The sequence below is a fragment of the Olea europaea genome, unplaced genomic scaffold, assembly GCF_002742605.1.
Source record: "Olea europaea var. sylvestris unplaced genomic scaffold, O_europaea_v1 scaffold2731, whole genome shotgun sequence".
NCBI classification, from domain to species: Eukaryota; Viridiplantae; Streptophyta; class Magnoliopsida; order Lamiales; family Oleaceae; genus Olea; species Olea europaea.
The window spans coordinates 33,040-55,319 of NW_019245733.1; the positions used below are offsets into that span (position 1 = coordinate 33,040).

The following is a 22,280-nucleotide window of genomic DNA, read 5'->3' on the forward strand; positions in this document are numbered from 1 at the left end:
TGTGACTTTTTTGGCCCACATGATTTTCACCAGCTTTGCTTGATTGAATGGTATTATATAAACAGTCAACCTGTTTTTGTGACACAATTGGGCAAATAAAACATCAGCATTGTGCATAAGGTGTATAAAGAATGGCCTGAACCCAGAGTTAGTTCATCTTCCCCTCTACTTCAATTTTACACCATTTTTTTTTTCATGGACTTGCCAGTGAAAAAGCCAAATTCTGGTCACCAAGAACCTCAGTGTTATCAAATTAAGATAAGAAATTTGTCCTACAAACTGCCTACACGATATGGTGAGCAGTTCAATTGGCTTGGCTGGGAGTGGACAAGGAGGGATAATACTAGGTGCATTTTGAAGAATGTAAATTGTGAAGCTAAATCAGGAGAGCTTACAGCAATTGCTGGTCCAAGTGGGGCTGGAAAAACCACATTGCTGGAAGTTCTTGCTGGAATGATCGTTCCATGTAGAGTCTCCGGTCATGTTCTTGTCAATGAGTTGCCAATGGATGCAGCGTATTTCCGAAGAGTGTCAGGTTATGTGACGCAAGATGAAGCCCTTTTCCCCCTTCTTACTGTTGAAGAAACATTAATGTACAGTGCACGTCTAAGGCTGAGTGGGGGACGTGAAAAGGCCAAAATTCGAGTCAAAATGCTGTTGAAGGAGCTTGGATTGGATCACATTGCTGGAGTGAGAATAGGCAGTGAATCAAACAGAGGAATTTCAGGTGGCGAGAAGCGTAGAGTAGCAATTGGGGTGGATTTAGTACATGATCCAGCAGTTCTTCTACTTGATGAACCTACATCAGGACTTGATTCTGCCTCAGCGCTTCATGTAATGTTGCTGCTTAAATCCATGGCCAAGAACCAAAGCAAGACCATTGTGCTAACCATCCACCAACCCGGATTTCGAATTCTCGAGTTAATTGACAAAGTTATATTGCTATCCAATGGAGTTTCCCTTCATAATGGTTCCTTGAATCTCCTAGAGGAGCGGATTCTGTCCGCAGGCCATTGTATCCCTCGACATGTCAATGTGCTTGAATTTGCCATTGATGCTATAGAGAGCCTGCACAAAGAAGAAACCGATATCCAAAAATGCGAAATGGAACAAGAAGATGATCACATCATAGAAAACTCCCTCTTTGATCATATGAAAGGAAATCAAATCTTATACTGCAATTCTCCAATCAAAGAGGTACTGATCCTCAGCCAGAGATTCTTCGACAACATTATCAGAACTAAACAGCTTTTCGCAGCGAGGACAATCCAAGCATTGCTAGCTGGAATCGTATTAGGGACGATTTTCATGAATGCTTTTAATAATTCCAAGAGATTGAAACTGCAAAATCAAATAGGTTTCTTTGCCTTCAGCCTGACCTTCTTGATGTCATCGACAACAGAAGCCCTACCAATCTTCTTGCAAGAAAGGAGAATTTTAATGAGAGAGACAACTAGAGGAGCCTACAGAGTCTCTTCTTACGTTATAGCAAACACTCTGGTATTCCTTCCTTTTCTACTCATAGTTGCCCTTCTCTACACTACCCCGGTTTACTGGTTAGTCGGAATGAGACACAAAATTGATGGATTCCTCTATTTCTCTCTAGTGGTTTGGATGGTTGTCTTAATGTCAAATTCTTTCGTAGTCTGCTTCAGTGCCCTAGTGCCAAATTTCATCATGGGAATGTCACTGATTGCTGGAGTAATGGGCTCATTTTTCCTCTTCTCGGGGTACTTCATATCGAAGGATACCATACCCAAGTACTGGAATTTCATGGAATACTTGAGTCTGTTCAAGTATCCATTTGAATGCTTTATGATATATGAGTTCGGAGGAGAACAGGGAAAATCAAGATGCTTAGAAAGTATTGATGGTGCATGCCTATTCTATGGTGAGCAATTCTTGAAAAAGCAAGGCTTGAAGGAGTCACAGAAATGGAGCAACTTAGTTATGATGTTGGTATTCATATTTGGTTACAGATTTGCTGGTTTTCTAATTCTGAGGTATAGAACTCACATAAGCAGAATCTAAAAAGGATATTCTACCAAAATTTATGAGTTTAGGAGACTGCTAATTGTTTAAGATTATGTCTATGTTCATTTAAATACTTCAAAACTTGTAGAATTCTGCCTTTTGCAGTACATTCAGTTCTCTTCTTTATGTGTAGATTTCATCTCAAGTTGTTTCAGATACATAATCATCGCATGTCTGCAGGCTGCGGCATTCTTATTGAAAGTTGTGACTCAACCCCGAAGGTTTACGGATGGAGTAAAACTTAAAATATTTGCAAAGAAAAATATTCTATTATTGCGGGAAAATCAATATACTTCCGTAACAATTAGAAGAAGATAAATTAGCCTAGATTCGACTATAAACCTACTCTATCTTAATTTAAGTATATGCCTTTGATATACGAGTGTCAGGATGTAATTCCACATCCAGGCCTTGTCGCATATAAACATTCATCTAAACTCATCAAAACTGCCAATGTTAGCAAAACTGGAGAAAACAATGATATTTTCATTCTTCCTTGTTGCACCATTCTCTTCAAAACTGAATACACTTGATTCTTATCTTAGTATACAAGAGATACGTTTTAGCCTTCGGGTGAAATCGATTTTTCAAGTAATGGGGTTTTTTTTTTTTTTTTTTTTTTTTTTTTTTTTTTTTTATTTTTTTTTTTTTTTTTTTTTTTTTTTTTTTTTTTTTTTAAACGTGTGGTTAAAAAAACAAAGTTATAAAAAATAAGAATAATAATTTTTTTTTCAAGAATGCCATTGAAATTCTGTGTTCATTATGTTTCGGCTATTTCTCAAATTATCTATTGATTTCCGGGGATGGACCATGGAAAAATCTACGACTTCCAAAGCCACTAGCATTCAATTTGAATGAATCAAGTCCCTTTCGTTGGTTCGCTTGGGTGGTGTGAGAAAAAAGTGATTTTGAAAAAACTAGTTTAAGATAAAGTCCATGTTTAGTTCACTTAGAAAAGTGGATTAAAATTTAAATTAACTTCAATAATTAATTTTAAAATATATTTCATGGGATCTACAACTTTTCAACTGTACATTTTATCAAATTTTATTAAAATATACTAAAAATCTTATTTTTAACTAAACCAGGTGCAAGGGCTTTGTGATTGTCTTAACAGCAATTGTTCAAAAACTGTAGCATAAATTTCAAACATGCAAAAGATTCCGTGTACGTAATCAAGAATTCTATCTCAACTCGTACAGGCAGTAGAAGTTTTCTGGTTTGAACCTTATTTTCAACAGATTTGTCACCCTCAATTCCACCTGTGTCTGAAAAGTAAAACTTCTAATCCAAATCTTATCTCGGAAATGGGATAAACATTATCCATTCCTCGCATCGCACCCTATATATATGCCATAGTGCTAATTCATATAACCATTCAAATCAAACTTCATCTGGTATAAAGAAAATGGAGAAAACAATGCTGTATTCAATCTTCCTCGTTGCACTATTCTCATCAAATTTCTTTACGGGTTCTTCTGAGCCAGTGCTCGACACTGAGGGCCATCCGGTTCGACCAGGCGTCAAGTACTACATACTTCCCTCCTCGCCTGGCGCCGGGGCCGGCCTCACTTTATATAACAACAAAGGCAAGTGTCCGCACGAAATCGTCCAAATTCTAAACGAGCCCAACAATGGCCTTCCGGTTACCTTTTCCCCGGCCAATGCACGTGACAAAACGATCCAACTCAACACGGATTTGAACATAAAGTTCACAGATATCCAGCACACAACGCCATGCCCGGAATCCAAGGTTTGGAAATTCGATGCCAGCAATCAGAAACAAGATGCCTTGTTCGTGACAGTTGGCGGAGTTGAAGGGAACCCAGGACGTGAAACGTTGCCCAACTGGTTCAAGATTCAGAAGGAACATAAATACTATAAATTACAATATTGTCCGACAGTGTGTAAAGATTGCAGGGTTATCTGCGGAGACATTGGTCCGGTCATCTACGATGGAAGAAAACGTTTGGCTGTGAATCAGTCACCGCTCATCGTTGGCTTCAAGAAGGCATAAAATTTTTATGTCTATAGAACATAAAATTATAGATTATTATGTAATAAATAAGATGAGTTTTTGGGTTTCAGTATATGCATCATGCATGTATATGTAATCTTTATGGAGTAATGGAATAAAGGAGCTTCAGAATTTCCCGGTTCAACTTATTTGTTTTTTTTTTTTCATTAATATTAATTCTCAATTAAACTATTTTTTACTAGACTAGTGATTTTGATACATTTCATCAACTCTGATCAAAAGTGATAAAAAAAAATTTATTAGCTTTTTTCATTAATATTAATTCTTAATTAAACTAATTTTTATCCATTTGCCCTTCTTTTTGCTTTCGTTTATAATTCTTGTAGAAGAAATTTTTAATAAAATTACCTTAATTAATATCTAAAAACTTCTTTCTAAAAGAGTTTTAATTAAAGAGTCCAAAAGTAACTTTGGAACCTTAAAAAATTTCTTTTGACTCTTCAAACGAGCCCACGGTTATAACCAGAGTTATTATCGAAATTGTTAATAAAAATTTTAAGCATCGTAAAATATACATTTAAAATTAACTATTGATTTTAATCTTTAAAACTTATTCCAAAAGGCATCAAATGTCCAATTAAATAATTACATAGTGTTCAATTCCCATCCTTCTCACCAAAGCTTTAAAAAATAAATAAATAAATATGAAAAGTAATAAGGGGTATTTTTGACAACCTCAGCCTTCACCACATATTCCAGGAGTGCCCTTATCATTTTTTCTAAATAAGATCAAAGGTGCCCTTATCAAAATCTAATTATCTTGCTCTCACTGTATCCTCATTCATTTGTGAGCATCCCTAACCCTCACAACATTTCACAGTTCCTTCACAATCTCAAAAGCTACAAAACTCTGATGGCGGCGGCAGCGCCAACCACTTTCTCCTCCTCCTCCACCACCTCCTCAGCCTTATCTAAACTCCTCAAGCCACCAACCAAAGTTCCTGCTCTCAGCTTGGGCTTCCTTTCATCTTCCACCCCGTCGCTTAATCGGCTCCGCGCTTCTGCTTCCCAAGCCGGAGCTTCACCTGCAGGTTCGGCTCTGTCGGCTCGTATGGTCTCTGCTCCGGCCATCAAGCCTTCTGTCTCTCTCGATTTCGACACCTCTGTTTTCACCAAGGAGAAAATCAACCTTTCTGGCCACGATGAGGTCTATATATTTCTGAGCTTTACCTGTTTGAATCTTTATATGCATGTGAATATAGTTTTATTTTATTGGTTAATTCGCTTATTTTTGGGCTCAAATAGCCGATAAGGTAAGGTGCAACTTGTACATGTGTTCTGAAGTGTTCTGTGAATGTTGTACATTGTTGTTACCGAACCGATATTATCCTGCAATTATAGTTCGTCTCCTAAAAGAAAATTTGTACCCTTTTATCCTCCGTGCACATAATGAATGTGACTTTGTTGGATTTATGCAGTATTTTATTATATTTTTTTATTTTGTAAATTTAAATGAAGGTAACTTATTCTTGAGATGTCACCGTGGAAGCTATTTCTTATTTTGGTAGGTTAGCAATCATCCTGCATTATTAATTTACTGTGATAACAATGACCACATTTTGTTGTGGAAATAGAGTATTGAGGATGTTGATGTGGTCTGTCACCGTAGTTGACACCATCATCCTAAGGTTGTAAAGCTTTCTCTTTAAGAAGATTTTGTTATGTAACGATTTGGCCTCGTACAGCTTTGTCAGCGCATCCCATATCTCTTTGGCCGTCTTTTTCTCCGCCACACTTGACAATACTCCATCGGCTAGTGCAAGGTGCAGATTAGCAACTGTGTTGCTATCCATCTTGTTCCACTTAGTATCGTCAATGATCTCCATAGACCTTTGTCCAATTGTCGCTAAGCAGTTATCTTTTCGCAAAACTGCTTTTATTCTCATTTTCCGTAATGAGAAATTGTTCCTATTGAACTTTTCAATCTCATGCTTTGTCGCCATTTTGTTCACCAATACTATGATTGAACAACGACCCTACATAGAACCTTGCTCTTATACCACTGCTGATTATCACCTTGTGGGCAGTGGGATCCTACAGGCGGTACCCCTTGATTCCATCAGCATACTCTAAGAAAATACATTTTCTGGTTTTTGGATCCAGTTTTGATGTTTCTTGGGTATTGTACATAACGTACACAGGACTTTCAAATATATGTAAGCGAGAATAAAGAGAGTATTTTCTACTTGTTTGCTCCTAATTACAAGAGAGATTAACTGTTGTTATCTCCTTGTATTTAGAGAGTGTGTTATAATTTTCCTACTATAGTGAAATCCTCCTATACTTGCCCGTGGACGAAGTCTAAATTTGTTGAACCACGTAAATACTTGTGTCCATTTTTAGCTGTGTTTTCTCAATTCATTAGCTGCAAAATCCATATACAAGATGGGATTATGAAAATAATCAAAATTTTACACCCTTACGATGATGGAGTCAACTACGATGACAGACCACATCAAGACCCTCAATACTCTATTTCCACAACAGTGACAATAAAATCTGATCCTCCATAACATAATGCATGTATGTATTTTTTTTAACCATTAAGAAATCAACAACCTTATCCATTTGGTCAAAAAATGTGGCTTTATTTATTAACATTTCTCCCACTTAAAGTCACTTTTGTTGACCACTTCAATCCTTTCCATACTTGCCATTTCCATGCTAGTTACGTTTCTGCTAGGCCAATAGAGGATCGACACCATATAAACTTGTCAGTTCTGATTGGCTTTGTCAACATATCAACTAGGTTGTCTACTGTATGGATTTTCTGCTTTCATCACCACAAGCGCTCTGACTATCACAAAATGACACTTGGCATGGACAAGCGCTTTGACTATTACAAATGGATAAGGTTGTTGATTTCTTAATGGTTAAGAAAAATACATACATGCATGCAAAGGTGATAGTGGCAAAATTGGAGTTTCTAACTAATGACAGTCAAAAGTGGTGAAAATTCCAGCCAACTTTCCTCTTCATTAGGCGGTGGAATTTAATGTAAATGGTGGCTAAATTTCCTATAAATATATGATTGAAGTAGAGAGAAAAGTAGTGCATGTAGAGAGGGAAAAAAATTGTGGAAAGCAAATTGAGTGGAGAGAAAATTAAGAGAGTATTTCCTACTTGTTTTCTCCTAATTATTAGAGAGATTAATTGTTGTTATCTCCTTGTATTTAGAGAGTGTTGTAATTCTCCTACTATATTGAAATCCTCCTATACTTGCTCGTGGGCGAAGTCTAAATTGGGTGAACCACATAAATACTTGTGTTTATTTTTAGCTGTGTTTTCTCAATTTTATTATTTGTCAGCCAAACTTGACCCACGCGTTTTCTCCACAACACATTTTTCAATACTTCTGCTATATGTCCATGAGATGTTTCTGTCCTTCTTTGTCTATATATGAATATGCTTGAATTAATGGATTAAGTTTAATTTCTGTTGTTACTACTGCAAGAAATGATAGAGCATCTTATAACTCACTTGTGTTGAAATTTGTGCTCAACAAAAAGTTGCATGTTGTTCCTTGAAAAATGAAAACAAGCAAGATTGATTTCTTGAGCTGACCACCATTACATAAATATATATATATATATATATATATATATATACACACGCACACTTAGGTAATGTGGGATTGTATGGAATTAAGTGTCGACATTGATGACTGAGAATGCTGTTTGTTTTGTATGCAGTACATTGTGAAAGGAGGGAGAAATTTGTTCAAACTTTTGCCTGATGCATTCAAGGGTATCAAGCAGATTGGGGTGATTGGTTGGGGTTCACAGGTATATTCTTGTTGGTTATTTTACAAATATTTTTATTTTTATTACATTTATTCCTTGTCCGGTCTTACCTTTTATCCCTCGTGGATTTATCCTAAGCATTCTTTGGTGAATTCTGTTATGGTTTGCAAATGAATTAGCCATATATACATTTTAACTTTGAAATATATCAATTAGAGTACACATTCCTGTGGTGGTTGTTGGTTCCTGTGCTAATGCTCCTTTTGTGGTTCGTTGTGTTCTTAAAAAAGAGTTTCCTTTATCCCCATACATTTATGTAGGTTACTAGTAAATTTCGAAAGGAATGAAATGCATATTATATGTTATGTGACTCTGCACCAAACCATCTTTTGCTGTTCAAAAAAAGCCTTGGGAAATGATATTCTTCAATGGAACATTGGTGGGACTATGTTAAGTCAATCGTATGATAACTGTAGTCTAGCACACTTGGTTTCCTGTCTTCAGTTGGTGGTGCATTGGAAATGTGGACAAATTACCTCTTTCGGGCTAGTTTTCTTTTTATTGTAAATTTGTGTCATCACACAAGTCTCACTTCATGGTGTTCTGTTGATTTTCTGTAAAGATGATAAGAATTCTTATGCATTTGTGTAGGGACCAGCTCAAGCTCAGAACTTAAGGGATTCTCTTATTGAAGCAAAATCTGATATTGTCGTCAAGGTAATTTGTTATTTCATTTTTGCTTCTCTCATATTCTAAAGTAACAATATTAAGTTTTTCAGTCTCATATGTAGCTTGTCCCCGTATTCTTCTTCATGCAGATTGGTTTGAGGAAGGGTTCTCGTTCATTTGCTGAGGCTCGTGCTGCTGGATTTTCTGAAGAAAATGGAACCCTAGGGGACATATGGGAAACTGTCTCTGGCAGTGATTTGGTGCTGCTCTTGATATCCGATGCAGCTCAGGTATTAAATTGCCTTGTTTATTAAGCCTGAGGGCGGCTTTAGTGGAATCCTTTATGTGGTTATATCTTTATTTAAGAATAAATGTTTAAATGATTTCTTGGGTGTAAAAATTGATTTTTTACAGGAACAGCAGATGAGAGAGTGTCACTGTTTCTTGTTATCAATCATTTTATCATCTTACTGAATTTTTCTGTTTGAATGCTAATAAGGATGCTACCAATTTTTGTTACTTCATCTTAATTTTATGGGATATTCTCATTCTTAATTTTGTCATGTATTGCAGGCTGATAATTATGAGAAAGTGTTCTCCCACATGAAACCAAATAGCATACTTGGACTTTCCCATGGATTCCTTTTGGGCCATTTGCAGTCATTGGGCCTTGACTTTCCCAAAAATGTCAGTGTCATAGCTGTATGTCCAAAGGGAATGGGACCCTCTGTTAGAAGGTTATATGTGCAAGGGAAAGAAATCAATGGTGCTGGAATTAATTCGAGTTTTGCTGTCCACCAGGTATGTGTATCTCTGAATGCATAGATTAATGGTGGTGGTTGTGGGCGTGTATGAGTGTGGGCAATTGTTTTGATGTTCATTTTTATGCAAGGTTCATGACATATTCTCTATGTTTTTTTGCCTTAATGTACAGGATGTTGATGGCAGAGCTACAGACGTTGCCCTTGGATGGTCAGTTGCCCTTGGTTCTCCTTTTACTTTTGCCACTACTCTGGAGCAGGAGTATAAGAGCGATATTTTTGGGGAGCGAGGTACTTTTCATTGTCACTAATTTTTGTAAACTTGATAATTTCTGAATTTTGTCCTTTTGATCAATAGGCATTTTACTTGGTGCTGTGCATGGCATTGTGGAATCATTGTTCAGAAGGTACACTGAAAATGGAATGAGTGAGGAACTTGCCTACAAGAACACCGTGGAGTGCATAACTGGGATTATTTCTAGGACCATTTCAACAAAGGTTAGTTTTAGTAGCATTAAATTTTCCATTCTACTTCATGCTACTCTCTTGTTATATCTCTGTTGGTGCGTGCTGTCTTTGAACATTTCCACTACTATTTCTGCTCGATACATCTCCTAATTCATTTTTGTTTTGTATTTTGTGACAGGGTATGCTGGCTGTTTACAATTCATTGACTGAAGATGGCAAAAAGGAGTTCGAAGCTGCATATAGCGCTTCATATTATCCCTGCATGGACATCTTATACGAGTGCTATGAAGATGTAGCAAGTTGCAGTGAGATCAGGAGTGTCGTCTTGGCCGGACGTCGCTTTTATGTATGTTGGATTCGATTTCCTATCTTCTCAATTTAAGCTTCGTGATTTCCATTTTTTTTATCATTTTTCTCCTGTGCAGGAGAAGGAAGGTTTACCAGCTTTCCCAATGGGCAACATTGACCAGACGCGGATGTGGAAAGTTGGTGAGAAAGTTCGAGCAGCACGTCCAGCAGGTGACTTGGGACCTTTGTATCCTTTCACTGCAGGTGTCTATGTGGCATTGATGATGGCCCAGGTGAGGATTCTTTCTGAATCTTAACTTAAATTTCTTTCTTTGTACTTGCTTTTTAAATAGCGTATTCTAGTTATATGCAGCGAATAAAAAAGGGAGACCATGGAAACGTGTTTCGCTGAGTAATGGCAGTCATAGATAGTTCTAATTGGTTGATCCAAAAAGTGGTTATGCATACTCTAAAGTAACCATCCAGGCAGTGTGTTTGATATCTGCTTAAGCGTATGTTGTTCGAATTTGGTTTTTAGGGCCTGTTTGAGCCAAATTATTTCAAAAAAATGCATTCTTAAGTGATTTGACATCATTTCAAGCACACATTCTTTAATAAAATAATATTACACGCAAATAAAAAAAAATTCTTATTTTTTAACCACACATTTCTCATCAATACACTATTCAAGAATGCATTATTATCAAAATAGTGTGGCTCAAACACCCCCTCAAAATAAACAAATTTCAAAATAATTACATTTTTTCATTTGATTATTATTTTAGGTCCCGTTTGGTACCCATTTTTTTCAAAATGCATTTTTCTCTCTCTTCTTTTTAATCACACATTCTTTATTAAAATAATATTATACGTAAATAAAAAATTTTCCCTTATTTTTCAATCACACATTTCCCATCAATATACTATTCAAAAATGCATTTTTACATAAAAATGTCTCCCAAACACCCTCCTAGTGTATATTCAGTTTACTTGAGAAACACAAACGATATCTTAGCTGGAAAAGAAAAATACATTGACAAATTGATTTCGTTGTACCTTTTATCTGCTAACATTTTCCCTGAATTTACTTCGAATGCTAATACAGATTGAGATTCTGAGAAAGAAAGGGCACTCCTACTCGGAGATTATCAACGAGAGTGTAATCGAGTCTGTGGATTCATTGAATCCTTTCATGCATGCTAGAGGCGTTTCATTCATGGTTGACAATTGTTCAACAACAGCACGACTAGGATCAAGGAAGTGGGCCCCACGTTTCGACTACATTCTCACACAGCAGGCTTTGGTAGCAGTGGATAAAGGTGTTCCTATTAACCGAGATCTCATTAGCAACTTCTTATCAGATCCTGTCCATGGAGCAATCGATGTATGTGCCCAATTGAGACCTACTGTGGACATATCAGTGCCCCCAGATGCTGATTTTGTCCGTCCCGAGTTGCGCCAGTCCAGCAACTAATGTTTTTGAAGTTTAATCTCCTAAGAGGCTCGTCTCCCTGGGATCGGAGAGGAATTGGATTTTATGGAATGTTTGAGTGAGCCAGATGGCCGGTTATTCGCTTATATTAGTAGAGTTGTTTTGTATGGATTTTTACTCTTGCGTTGATAAGACTTTGGTGTGTTCGGTAATATTATGAGACAGTTTTTATTTTGGCTTCGAAGGAAATATGAAATCTATATATTTCTTATAGTTTTGGGAGTTCGAACTTTTTGTTCCAACCTTTTCAAAAATAAAATAAATCTAATAATTAACAATTTTTAGGCATGTAATTCATCACCAATCTTTTATTCATATGGTAGAACTCGTCATTCCCTTTATTTTTGCTATTAATGATGAGTTTGTAAATGAATCTCACTAACGGTATTTAAAAAGATATTGACATATAACAAAAATATTTAGAAAACTTTAATCGAATTTATAATTCAACGACTTCGATTAAATTTAATATCAATTTACGTATTGCATTTGAAAGGAAGTTAACATTACCCTAGACAGTTTTGCCATTTCATAAAGTCTGTCATGCTCAAGTTGACAATTTAATTCAAATTTCCCCGAATTCGTTATTGAAAAAATTAGTTGTGCAAATTTATAAATTCGTTGTTGAGAACTTGCATACATTGTATTAGGCACCAAGGATACAAGTTTCCATTCAAGAAAGCCATTTCATTTAGATTGATGTTATTCAAAGTGAAGATTACCGGTAATTGTCCCACGTAATATACACATAACAGTTTGTAATCGTCTCACATAATATACACATAACAATTTGTTGCCTTATGCATTAAATAATAAACTATCATATATATGTTACGTAAAATAATTGCTAATAATCTTCTATTCACATTATTCTTCATTTTAAATTTTTCTAAGGCCAAAAAATCTGATATATATTATGCCCCTGTTTATCATCCATTCTTTTTCATTCTTTGTTCTATAGTACTCATTTTCAACCACACATTCTTCATTAAAATGATATTATACGTAAATAAAAAATTTTTCCTTCTTTTTTAACCGCACATTTCAACATCAATCACTATTTCATAATACATTCTCTACAAATAATGGGTGACAAACACACCCTATATATGTATTACCAAATACCAATATGGGAGGTTTATGGCTAAATCACTACCAGAACTGAAATCGAATTAAATCACATGTTTATATATTGGGTTACTTCTTTTCAATTTCATTCATGTAAACTCATTCTCGTAGGCTGCTAGACATGTTTGCTAAATTTTCCTTATTCATGAACTCACACGGGAATAAGTTCTCTGATTGGTGGGTAAAATCCACACCAAGTTGCCTTCAGAGATAATAATATTCAATATAAGTGAAGGAAAGAGAAACACACAAATCTTCCATCTAGGCTAAGGTAGTAATTGAAAAAATAAAACCACCTGCATGCCAAACCAAATTCACATAACACAGTACTTCATTCAATAAAGGAAGATGGCTAAGCAAACTGTTAAGCCATAACTAACGAGACACACGATAAACCAAGTATTCTGTGGGTGTATTGTATCATCCTCTCCCCCACAAATTGACATTTCCAGGCCATAAGCATTCAGTTGATTCACTGCAAGAAAAAGACGAGTCCACATAGTTTTTAGTTCAAGTCGTAAATACAAGTTGTTTATAACTGTCATATATATTCCTGGACACGTAAGAAGCCTACCTCTGAACCCTCTCCTCCAGTTTTCTTGGCAGCATCGAGCTTTTGAGCTTCTTCTGTCGGAACAGCAATTTGAAAAAGATTAAACAAACGACACTTAAAAATATAATTTTTTTGATTGTTTAGTATTACATCCATTCACTTGTTCCATCTCAAAGATATCACCACATAAATAACTGAGGGTTTATCATTTAAAGGAAAAATATATTTCCTTCCCATAAATAAATCTGTCACGCACATAAATGTGAACTTTACTTTTCTCATGTTAATATTGGAAATAACACGGTAGACTTTTGCTAGCAATCTTATAAAGCTTACAACTCCTCTCAAAACCAATATCAAGGGATCAGAAAGTCCTTCAAAGTAAATACCATTAGATTGTGCTCATTAATCTGTTTATAAGTTGTGCACTTGCATTCTACCCTCTTACAAATTCCAGTGAAGTTTAAAACCTAGATAGGGGAATGTTACAGCCATCATAAAAGAACCCAGCCAAAAATCTGAGCAAAATGCAATTATGAGGCAGTCAGCATTGAGCCATGTGGTTTTGTGAGAACTGTTATTTTACCTGCATCCTCTGGTATGTCAGAGGTCCACAATGTGAGATTGTCCCTAAGAAGCTGCATAATCAAGGTGCTATCTTTGTATGACTCCTCATTCAAGTTGTCCAGCTCAGATATTGCTTCATCAAAAGCTTGCTTGGCAAGGTGACAAGCTCTGGAATAAAAACATATCACCTGCTGAGTACTAAAATGCGAAATATGTACTGGAAACAACAGAATAACTGTAAGAGACAAACCTCTCAGGTGAATTCATAATCTCATAGTAAAAGACCGAAAAATTCAAAGCCAAACCCAAACGAATGGGATGTGTCGGAGGCAACTCAGCCTCCGCTGTGGTGGTGGCTGTCTGCAAGCAGATTCCAGAAGTAATAGTAAGCAAGTGCATGCACACAAACATCCACACACACTCTGAGAGAGAGAATAAATTGATATCACTCAAAAATGAAGTTAGTTCATTAAGATATCCACAAAGTCTGAGCTCCTAAATCTTATGGTCCTATAAAAGTTGATATATGGCTTTACCGAATTCATTTCAAACAATACAAAAGTAACACTATCATAGAAGCAGTGACGTTACTCTACCAAGTTAAGATCTAGGGATCCCAATTTTCAAGACAGGCAAACCATGTGCTTCTGAAGCACACCAACTCAAGATGTCAATGAATGAGGATGACAAGGAGAATAATAGCTCAGGAAATTTAGTAGAGGAGCGCGTAAGTTGACCTAGACACCCAGGGGCATAAAAAATAAAAATAATAATAGCTCAGGATTCAAGCAAGTACACCTCTGTGATTTTGAGAGAGTGGAATGTGTGGAATGCATTTATAGTATCATGCAATGAAATTTAATAGCTTATTACATGATAGGTTGAGATGAACCACCACATCCCTTGCCCTCTCACAAATCCTTAAACCGTTAATAACTTCCTCTACACTATAAAATAAAACTAATACTAGGTCCTTTCATCTCGGTGAATGTATTTTGATACACTGCAACGCTTATCGCAGCATATAGTGAAATACTTTCTCGGGCAAAGATTCATCTTCTTGTTTCCTTAACTTTAATAATGTCTCTCACAGGATTTCTTTAAAGGGAATGGACAATTTAGAATTCCTGGTAGATAAATTAAACCCAATACCACAGTCAGGCACACATCAAGAGCCACAAACATGATGACTCTTCAACGACAAAAATTAGGAAAATCCTACACATAGTATATCGAGCCAAGAGGAATATATTATCTCATAATAGAACTCAAGCAATATGCTTTATGGATTCACAAAACATTGACTGGCCTGAAAATGTTTAGCTATAATCATACTGGTGTGCCCATGGGTAGTTTTCGTAGAAGTACACGAGAATTATACCTCATATGCCTCCAGTGACTGATCAGCAACTTCTTTCCTCTCATTACCAGCTTTGAATTCTGCAAGATACCTATAATAATCCCCTTTCCTGCAAAAGACAGAGACCAATCAATTCCTAAAAAACTGAAAATCACATTCAACATAACTGAGGGTAAGACCATCCTCACATCTTGTAGTAAAACACAGTAGACTCGCCAGCTGTACACGAAGGAATGAGATGCTCATCTATGACGGTCATGATGTCACTACAGATGTTGGTGAGCTCTGACTCCACCTTCTGCCGGTACTCCTTGATCCGCTTAGCATTCAGCTCATTCCCTCTGGATTCCTCCTTCTGCTCTATTGAAGATAATATTCTCCATGAAGCTCTCCTAGCCCCAATCACATTCTTGTACCCCACCGAAAGCAAGTTCCTCTCCTCCACTGTCAACTCAACATCCATCTTCGCCACTTTCTTCATAGCTTCCACCATTTCTGTTAACAAAATCACAAGTATAACTCAACGATCAGATTCCACAATTGAGAATGAAATTTTACTAGATACAAGAAAACTGGAAAATCAATTGTTTATAAACTATTCGAATCGCCAATGACACAAACAAATTAAAAATAATAATAATGAAAGACTTCAATAATTCATTCAGTAGAAGCTACGAAAAACCTCAGTTCTAACAGAACGAATTATTAAAATTAGAAAAATATCTCAACAAAATATTAATATTTAATGAACTCCTAAAGGCACAAGTCAAATACTAACTTAAAAAGCGATATTATAAGGCTGATTGGAACTTTGCCCCCTTCTAATTAGTAATTAATAATCCGTCAGTATCTCGATCAAAATATTAGCTAACTCAAGCTCAAATTCTCCAAAATTTTTCAAAGTTTTACGAATTATAATTAGAAGTGTGATCTATATATACTTAACTATATTTACATGCATAATAAAATTTTGTGCGAGGTCGGGTGACTTTACCATCGTAGCGTTCGGCTTGCTCGGCGAGCTTGGCAAGGTAAACGGAGGTTTCGCGATCTGAGGAAGAAGCCATCGCCGATCCAATGAATTGAAGTATTTTCTCTCTCTAGATTCTGGCACTGACAAAGTTTACAACACTCTCCCACAAATTTCACTGCCGACGAGAAGACTGTAGAGAGAGTGGTTGAATTTGAGAGTATTGATTGATTGCGTGACACAGTTTTTCTCCTGTAATTCTCCTTCCTATTGCTACAATTCCAACTAAAAACGCGTTTGTGGTTGAGCGTAACTTCTTGTACATTGACATTTATAGACACGCATGATGTAATGTACTTTGTGTTGGAAATAATGTTACTCCACCAAAGATGAGAACGAATTACAAACAAAATAAAAAATCTAAAGAAGTATAGAAGATGAAGAAACAGCAAAGTATATATGAAGAATTTTGAAGGCTCAAACACAATCTTTAATTGTTGTCCTCAAACGAATTTTGCCCCCACTATTTTGGTGTTTAAAGGGTGATCCGGCAAAAGGTTTGAAGGATTAATCAAGCCTTATAGAGATTCAAACACTAAACACTTGTTTGAATCTCTAAAACTTAAGAACACAAAGAAAAAGATGAATATGAGAGGGTATTTTATCTTTTGGATTTGATCTCAAGAAGGATCAATATAATAAGTGTTTTTTCAACATTTTTCAATGACCCAAGATCACCTATTTATAGCCAAGTAGTATAGCTTCACGAAGTGGTGCACCTTATGGATGAAAAACCACCAAAAAACCAACAAAAAAAGACCCAACGGTCGTTTTTCTGTACCATGCGCCCGCATGGTACAAACGTCTCGGTAGGGTTCCATGCGGTCGCATGGCTTAGGTCGCATGGCCTAAAATTTTTTTTTTTTTTTAATTGTTGGTTTTGAACAATCATACCACTTCATAACAATCCCCTACTTGTTCAAAATTAACAAGTTCTCATTATTCAAATTATACGATACTCATGCGTAAGGATTAGATATCTTTCGATTTGAATCTAACCATAGTGTAATTCAAACAAAGTAAAGTCGAAATTCAAGGTAGCGTGAAGCTTTGAACCAAGTATTTCATGTGACAATACCGGTAAGAACACACACACGAATATCACGTGTTCTCAAGTTCCTCGTTCCTCGCTTAGCCCTTTTATGGCCTTGCACTTATCCTTTTCAATAAACTTTTAAGAGAGAACTCCAACTCTCTATTAAAGCGGTACCACCTTGAAGTTTATTTAGGTAAAGTTCTTTCAGTACCTTTGTTACTTTTAGAAGTACTTGTGGTTTTACACTGAACTTTGTTAAGAGCTTATAGCTCAACCCTCGTTTCAGTAACAACCAGCATTATATTAATCTAGGATAGAATTATTGCGGATTATAATAATGTTGTAATTATCCACATATCGAATGACTTGTTGTTACCCTTTGAACCCGTGTAAAACCTTTTGAGTAACGACAGGTAGGGTTGCCATCATTGATTCTTTCAGTACCTTTGTTACTTTTAGAAGTACTTGTGGTTTTACACTGAACTTTATTAAGAGCTTATAGCTCAACCCTCGTTTCAGTAACAACCAGCATTATATTAATCTAGGATAGAATTATTGCGGATTATAATAATGTTGTAATTATCCACATATCGAATGACTTGTTGTTACCCTTTGAACCCGTGTAAAACCTTTTGAGTAACGACAGGTAGGGTTGCCATCATTGGTGGATATTTTTAGTTAAGGAGTTTCAATCCCATCCTACTTGAAGTAGATGCCACTAAATCTCTATTTAGAGGTTTAGTTAGAGGATCCGCCAAATTTTCATTCGACCTTACATAATTTAGGGAAATTATTCCATCTTTGATTAACTTCCTTATGTAGTTGTGTCTAAAACTTATATGTCTAGACTTCCTGTTATATACATCATTGTATGCTTTAGCTAAAGTGGCTTGACTATCACACATTATTGGTATTGAAAAATTATTCTTTGATCCCAAAGGTATTTCATAGAATAAGTCTTTAAGCCATTCAGCCTCCTTTCCTGTATCTGATAGGGCTACAAATTCAGATTCCATAGTTGAATGTGTTATGCATGTTTGTTTCTTCGACTTCCAAGAAACTGCACCTTCTCCTAGAGTAAACACCCAACCCGTAGTTGATTTACTTTCATTTGTGCTAGATATCCAACTAACATCAGGTAAATCCTTCGAATATTGCTGGAAATTTAGTATATTGTAAACCTAAGTTCTTAGTTTTCTTTAAGTATCCGAGAACTCTCCCAATTGCTTTCCAATGTTCATTACTTGGATTGCTAGTAAACCTACTAAGTTTACTTATTGCATAGGCTATATCTGGTCTTGTGCATTGAACTGCATACATAAGACTTCCAATAGCACTTACATACTCTAATTGAGCAATTTCTCTTCCATTATTTTTTACAAGTTTTGAGCTCGGATCAATAGGGGTATTATACTCTTTTATGTTCAAATGTTTGAACTTATTTATCACATTCTCAATATAATATGATTGATTAAGGTAATAACCCCCACTAGTCTTTGAGACTTTGATACCCAAAATAGTATCAACTTGTCCAAGATCCTTCATCTTAAATGTGGAAGATAGAAACCTCTTCGTTTCTTTTATCCCATCCATGTGATTACTTATAATCATCATGTCATCAACATATAAGCATATAAATATCATGTAATCATCACGCACTTTAGAATACAAACATCTATCTACACTATTATGTTTAAATCCATATGATATAATTGCTAAGTCAGATTTCTCATGCCACTTCTTAGGTGCTTGCTTTAGCCCATATAACGATTTAATTAGCTTGCATACCTTATGTTTATTTCTTGGTAAAACAAAACCTTCTGGTTGTTCCATATAGACCTCCTCATCGAGATCCCCATTTAGGAATGCCGTTTTGACATCCATTTGATGAACATGCAAGTCATATATCGAGGCTAATGCAAACAATATCCTAATTGAAGTTATTCTTGCTACTGGTGCATAAGTGTCAAAATAGTCAAGTCCTTCCTTTTGTCGATAACCTTTGGCTACAAGTCTAGCTTTGAAAGTATTTAGAGAACCATCAACATTGTATTTTCTCCTAAATACCCATTTACAACCAATAGGTTTGGATCCGGGTGGTAGATCGATAAGTTCCCAAGTTTTATTTGACATTATTGAAACCATTTCATCCTTGATTGCATCTTTCCAAAACATGCTATCTCGGGAAGCCATAGCTTCTTTATAAGTTTTAGGATCGATTTCCACTTGTAGAACAAAAGGAATTGTTCTTACAACGTTCAACTCATTTCCTTCTACTAAGTAAAAGGAGATAAGTTGAGAATCAATTTCATCCAGTCCTAAAGACTTCTTAACTCGAGTTCTTTTGCTTCTTCGTGGTTCATTAGATTCATTAATATCTTTAGAAGATATTTCATCCTGTGTTCCACTTGAGCTTGGGATATTTACAAGGTTTTCCCTTAATTCGTTATTCGAGGTTAACGAATCTTCAAAGAACTCTACATCACTTGATTCAATAATCACATTGGTCTCCAAATTTAACAATCTATAAGATTTGCTATTGTTAACATATCCAACAAAAGCACATTTAATGCCTCTTGGACCTAATTTGTTTCTATTAGGGTTCGTGTTCTTGCAATAGGCAAGACACCCCCACACTTTGAAGTATCCAATATTTGGTTTTCTTCCTTTCCATAATTGATAAGGAGAAACCTTAGTATGTTTTGAAGGAATCCTATTAAGTATCCTACATGCACTTAATAAAGCTTCACCCCATAAATTAAAAGGTAACTTAGCAAATATAAGCATAGTATTAATCATTTCTACTTATGTTCTATTCTTTCTTTCAGCCAGATCATTTTGTTCGGGAGTCCTTGGTGCAGAACATTGATGAATTATGCCATGTTGTTCACAAAATAAATTAAAATCACTAAAAAAGTATTCACCACCTCTATCACTCCTTAAGGTTTTTATTTTCTTTCCTAGATGATTTTCAACTTCATTCTTATAAATTTTAAACCTGTTAAATGCTTCATGTTTATGTTTCATTAAATACACATATGTATATCTAGAGAAGTCATCGATAAAGGTAATAAAATACCTATTTTCACCTCTAGTTAGCATGCCGTTTAATTCACATATGTCCGTCTGAATTAGTTCCAAAATACTAGAGATTCTTTTTACACTTTGATATGGTTTTTTAATCATCTTAGATTCTACACAAGTTTTGCATCTATATTCATTATTTTCATTAAATGAAATTAAGTCACACTTTTTCATTCGTTTCATGGTACTTTTACCAATATGTCCTAACCTAGCATGCCATAATGAAAATAAATCCACAACATAAGCAAGATCAACTTTATTTATTTTATTGTCAACAGTACAAAGTTTGACCATTCCTTCACAAGAATAGTCTTTTCCAACAAAATTCCCTTTAAGAGATAATACAAGTTTACCGGATTCATACACACTTTTGATACCCGATTTTCCTAAGAGATTTCCACTAACTAAGTTCCGATTCATGTCCGGAACATGTAATACATTAGTGAGGGTAACCTTTTTCCCGGAAGTGAAGATTAAATCTACATTTCCTTTACCAATGACTTTGGATCGAACTTCATTGCCCATTTGAATCTCTTGGTCTCCATCCATTTCATGATAGGTCTTGAATAAAGATTTATCATATGATACATGTACCGTAGCACAAGTATCATACCACCACCCGGGAACCTTTCCCTTAATTGCATTTATCTCGCTCACGGTGGCCACAATCTTTTCTTCTTGAATGGAGTTGATTTTACCTTCGGAGTTGTTTCTTTTCCGGTGTCTACAGTCTTTTGCATAGTGACCAGACTTTCCACACACAAAGCAACCTCCTTTGTTCTTCTTCTTGAACTTGTTAAAGTTTCTTGAAGGCTTCCTTTTGTTGGTTTTTCCAGGTGGTTCAGATTTCTCTATAGCATTCGCTTTAGAAGTTCCTTTCGAAGAGTTTTCACTTCTATCGCGTAACCTGGATTCTTCTTCAATCCTTAGGTGCCTTTGCAATTGTTCCAAAGAGTAATCTTCGGAACTATACATAATTTTCTTTCGGTATCCTTTCCAAGTTCCCAGGAGTTTTGCTATTATAGCCCCCACTTGAAAGGTTTCCGGGATTTCAATCTTTACCGCCTTTAATTTGTTGACAAGGACTTGCAACTCATGTATTTGGGGAAGTAGGGGAATATTTTCCAAAAACTAAAAATCAAAATATTTTGAAATTATAAATTTCTTTGTACCTTCTTCCTCTGCTTTGTATTTGCTTTCTAAAGCCTTCCAAATCTCCTTTGCCGAAGAAGTGTTGGTATACAAATCATATAAACGATCTGAAAGAGCATTGAGTATGTGACCCCGACATATGAGTTCATCTTCTTGTCGTTTTTGCCTTTCTGCTCTAACTGCTTCGGTTTCTCCATTGGTGGGTTCCGGTAATGGCGTCAATTCTGGGTCTAAGATATAGAAGATCTTCAATGCGGTAAGAAGAAACTTCAGTTTGTCTTGCCATCTTGTGAAATTTGTGCCATCGAATCGATCCAATCGAACCAAATCTTGATTCATCAATTTGATGGTCGCCATTGTAGTTTCGTTTTCCATCACACACAAAAAAGTTTCATTTTCCATCACGCAAAATTCGTTTGAGATTGTTGGAAATAATGTTACTCCACCAAAGATGAGAACGAATTACAAACAAAATAAAAAATCTAAAGAAGTATAGAAGATGAAGAAACAGCAAAGTATATATGAAGAATTTTGAAGGCTCAAACACGATCTTTGATTGTTGTCCTCAAACGAATTTTGCCCACACTATTTTGGTGTTTAAAGGGTGATCCGGCAAAAGGTTTGAAGGATTAATCAAGCCTTATAGAGATTCAAACACTAAACATTTGTTTGAATCTCTAAAACTTAAGAACACAAAGAAAAAGATAAATATGAGAGGGTATTTTCTTTTTGAATTTGATCTCAAGAAGTATCAATGTAATAGGTGTTTTTTCTACTTTTTTCAATGACCCAAGATCACTTATTTATAGCCAAGTAGTATAGCTTCACGAAGTGGTGCACCTTATGGATGAAAAGCCACCAAAAAACCAACAAAAAA

At 35.7% G+C, this 22,280-nt stretch overlaps 4 protein-coding genes across 5 annotated transcripts; 3 read left to right on the forward strand and 1 right to left on the reverse strand.

The window, feature by feature from the left end:
• Nucleotides 1–195: 195 nt before the first annotated feature.
• On the forward strand, nt 196–2,173 carry LOC111383655 (ABC transporter G family member 10-like). Its single transcript, XM_023007785.1, has one exon. The coding sequence runs from the start codon at nt 196–198 to the stop codon at nt 2,029–2,031; it is 1,836 nt and encodes a 611-aa protein (XP_022863553.1). The 3' UTR covers nt 2,032–2,173.
• A 1,231-nt stretch (nt 2,174–3,404) lies between these two features.
• LOC111383654 (kunitz trypsin inhibitor 2-like) lies at nt 3,405–4,196 on the forward strand. The gene has a single exon (XM_023007784.1). The coding sequence runs from the start codon at nt 3,443–3,445 to the stop codon at nt 4,049–4,051; it is 609 nt and encodes a 202-aa protein (XP_022863552.1). The 5' UTR covers nt 3,405–3,442; the 3' UTR covers nt 4,052–4,196.
• A 629-nt stretch (nt 4,197–4,825) lies between these two features.
• Nucleotides 4,826–11,706, forward strand: LOC111383656 (ketol-acid reductoisomerase, chloroplastic). The gene is made up of 10 exons (XM_023007787.1): nt 4,826–5,219; nt 7,765–7,857; nt 8,467–8,532; nt 8,634–8,774; nt 9,058–9,285; nt 9,419–9,536; nt 9,604–9,743; nt 9,892–10,059; nt 10,139–10,294; nt 11,107–11,706. Exons 1-10 carry the CDS (start codon nt 4,926–4,928, stop codon nt 11,473–11,475), a joined length of 1,773 nt encoding a protein of 590 aa, XP_022863555.1. The 5' UTR covers nt 4,826–4,925; the 3' UTR covers nt 11,476–11,706.
• A 1,039-nt stretch (nt 11,707–12,745) lies between these two features.
• Nucleotides 12,746–16,353, reverse strand: LOC111383650 (14-3-3 protein 9-like). Of its 2 annotated transcripts, none has more exons than XM_023007772.1 (7): nt 16,096–16,353; nt 15,290–15,596; nt 15,123–15,210; nt 13,992–14,101; nt 13,761–13,909; nt 13,196–13,245; nt 12,746–13,096 (listed from the first exon to the last, which is right to left on the reverse strand). In XM_023007772.1, exons 1-7 carry the CDS (start codon nt 16,166–16,168, stop codon nt 13,094–13,096), a joined length of 780 nt encoding a protein of 259 aa, XP_022863540.1. In that variant the 5' UTR covers nt 16,169–16,353; the 3' UTR covers nt 12,746–13,093. The 2 variants fall into 2 exon arrangements, with proteins under 2 accessions (XP_022863540.1, XP_022863539.1); XM_023007771.1 differs by having other exon boundaries at nt 13,196–13,248.
• Nucleotides 16,354–22,280: the final 5,927 nt, after the last annotated feature.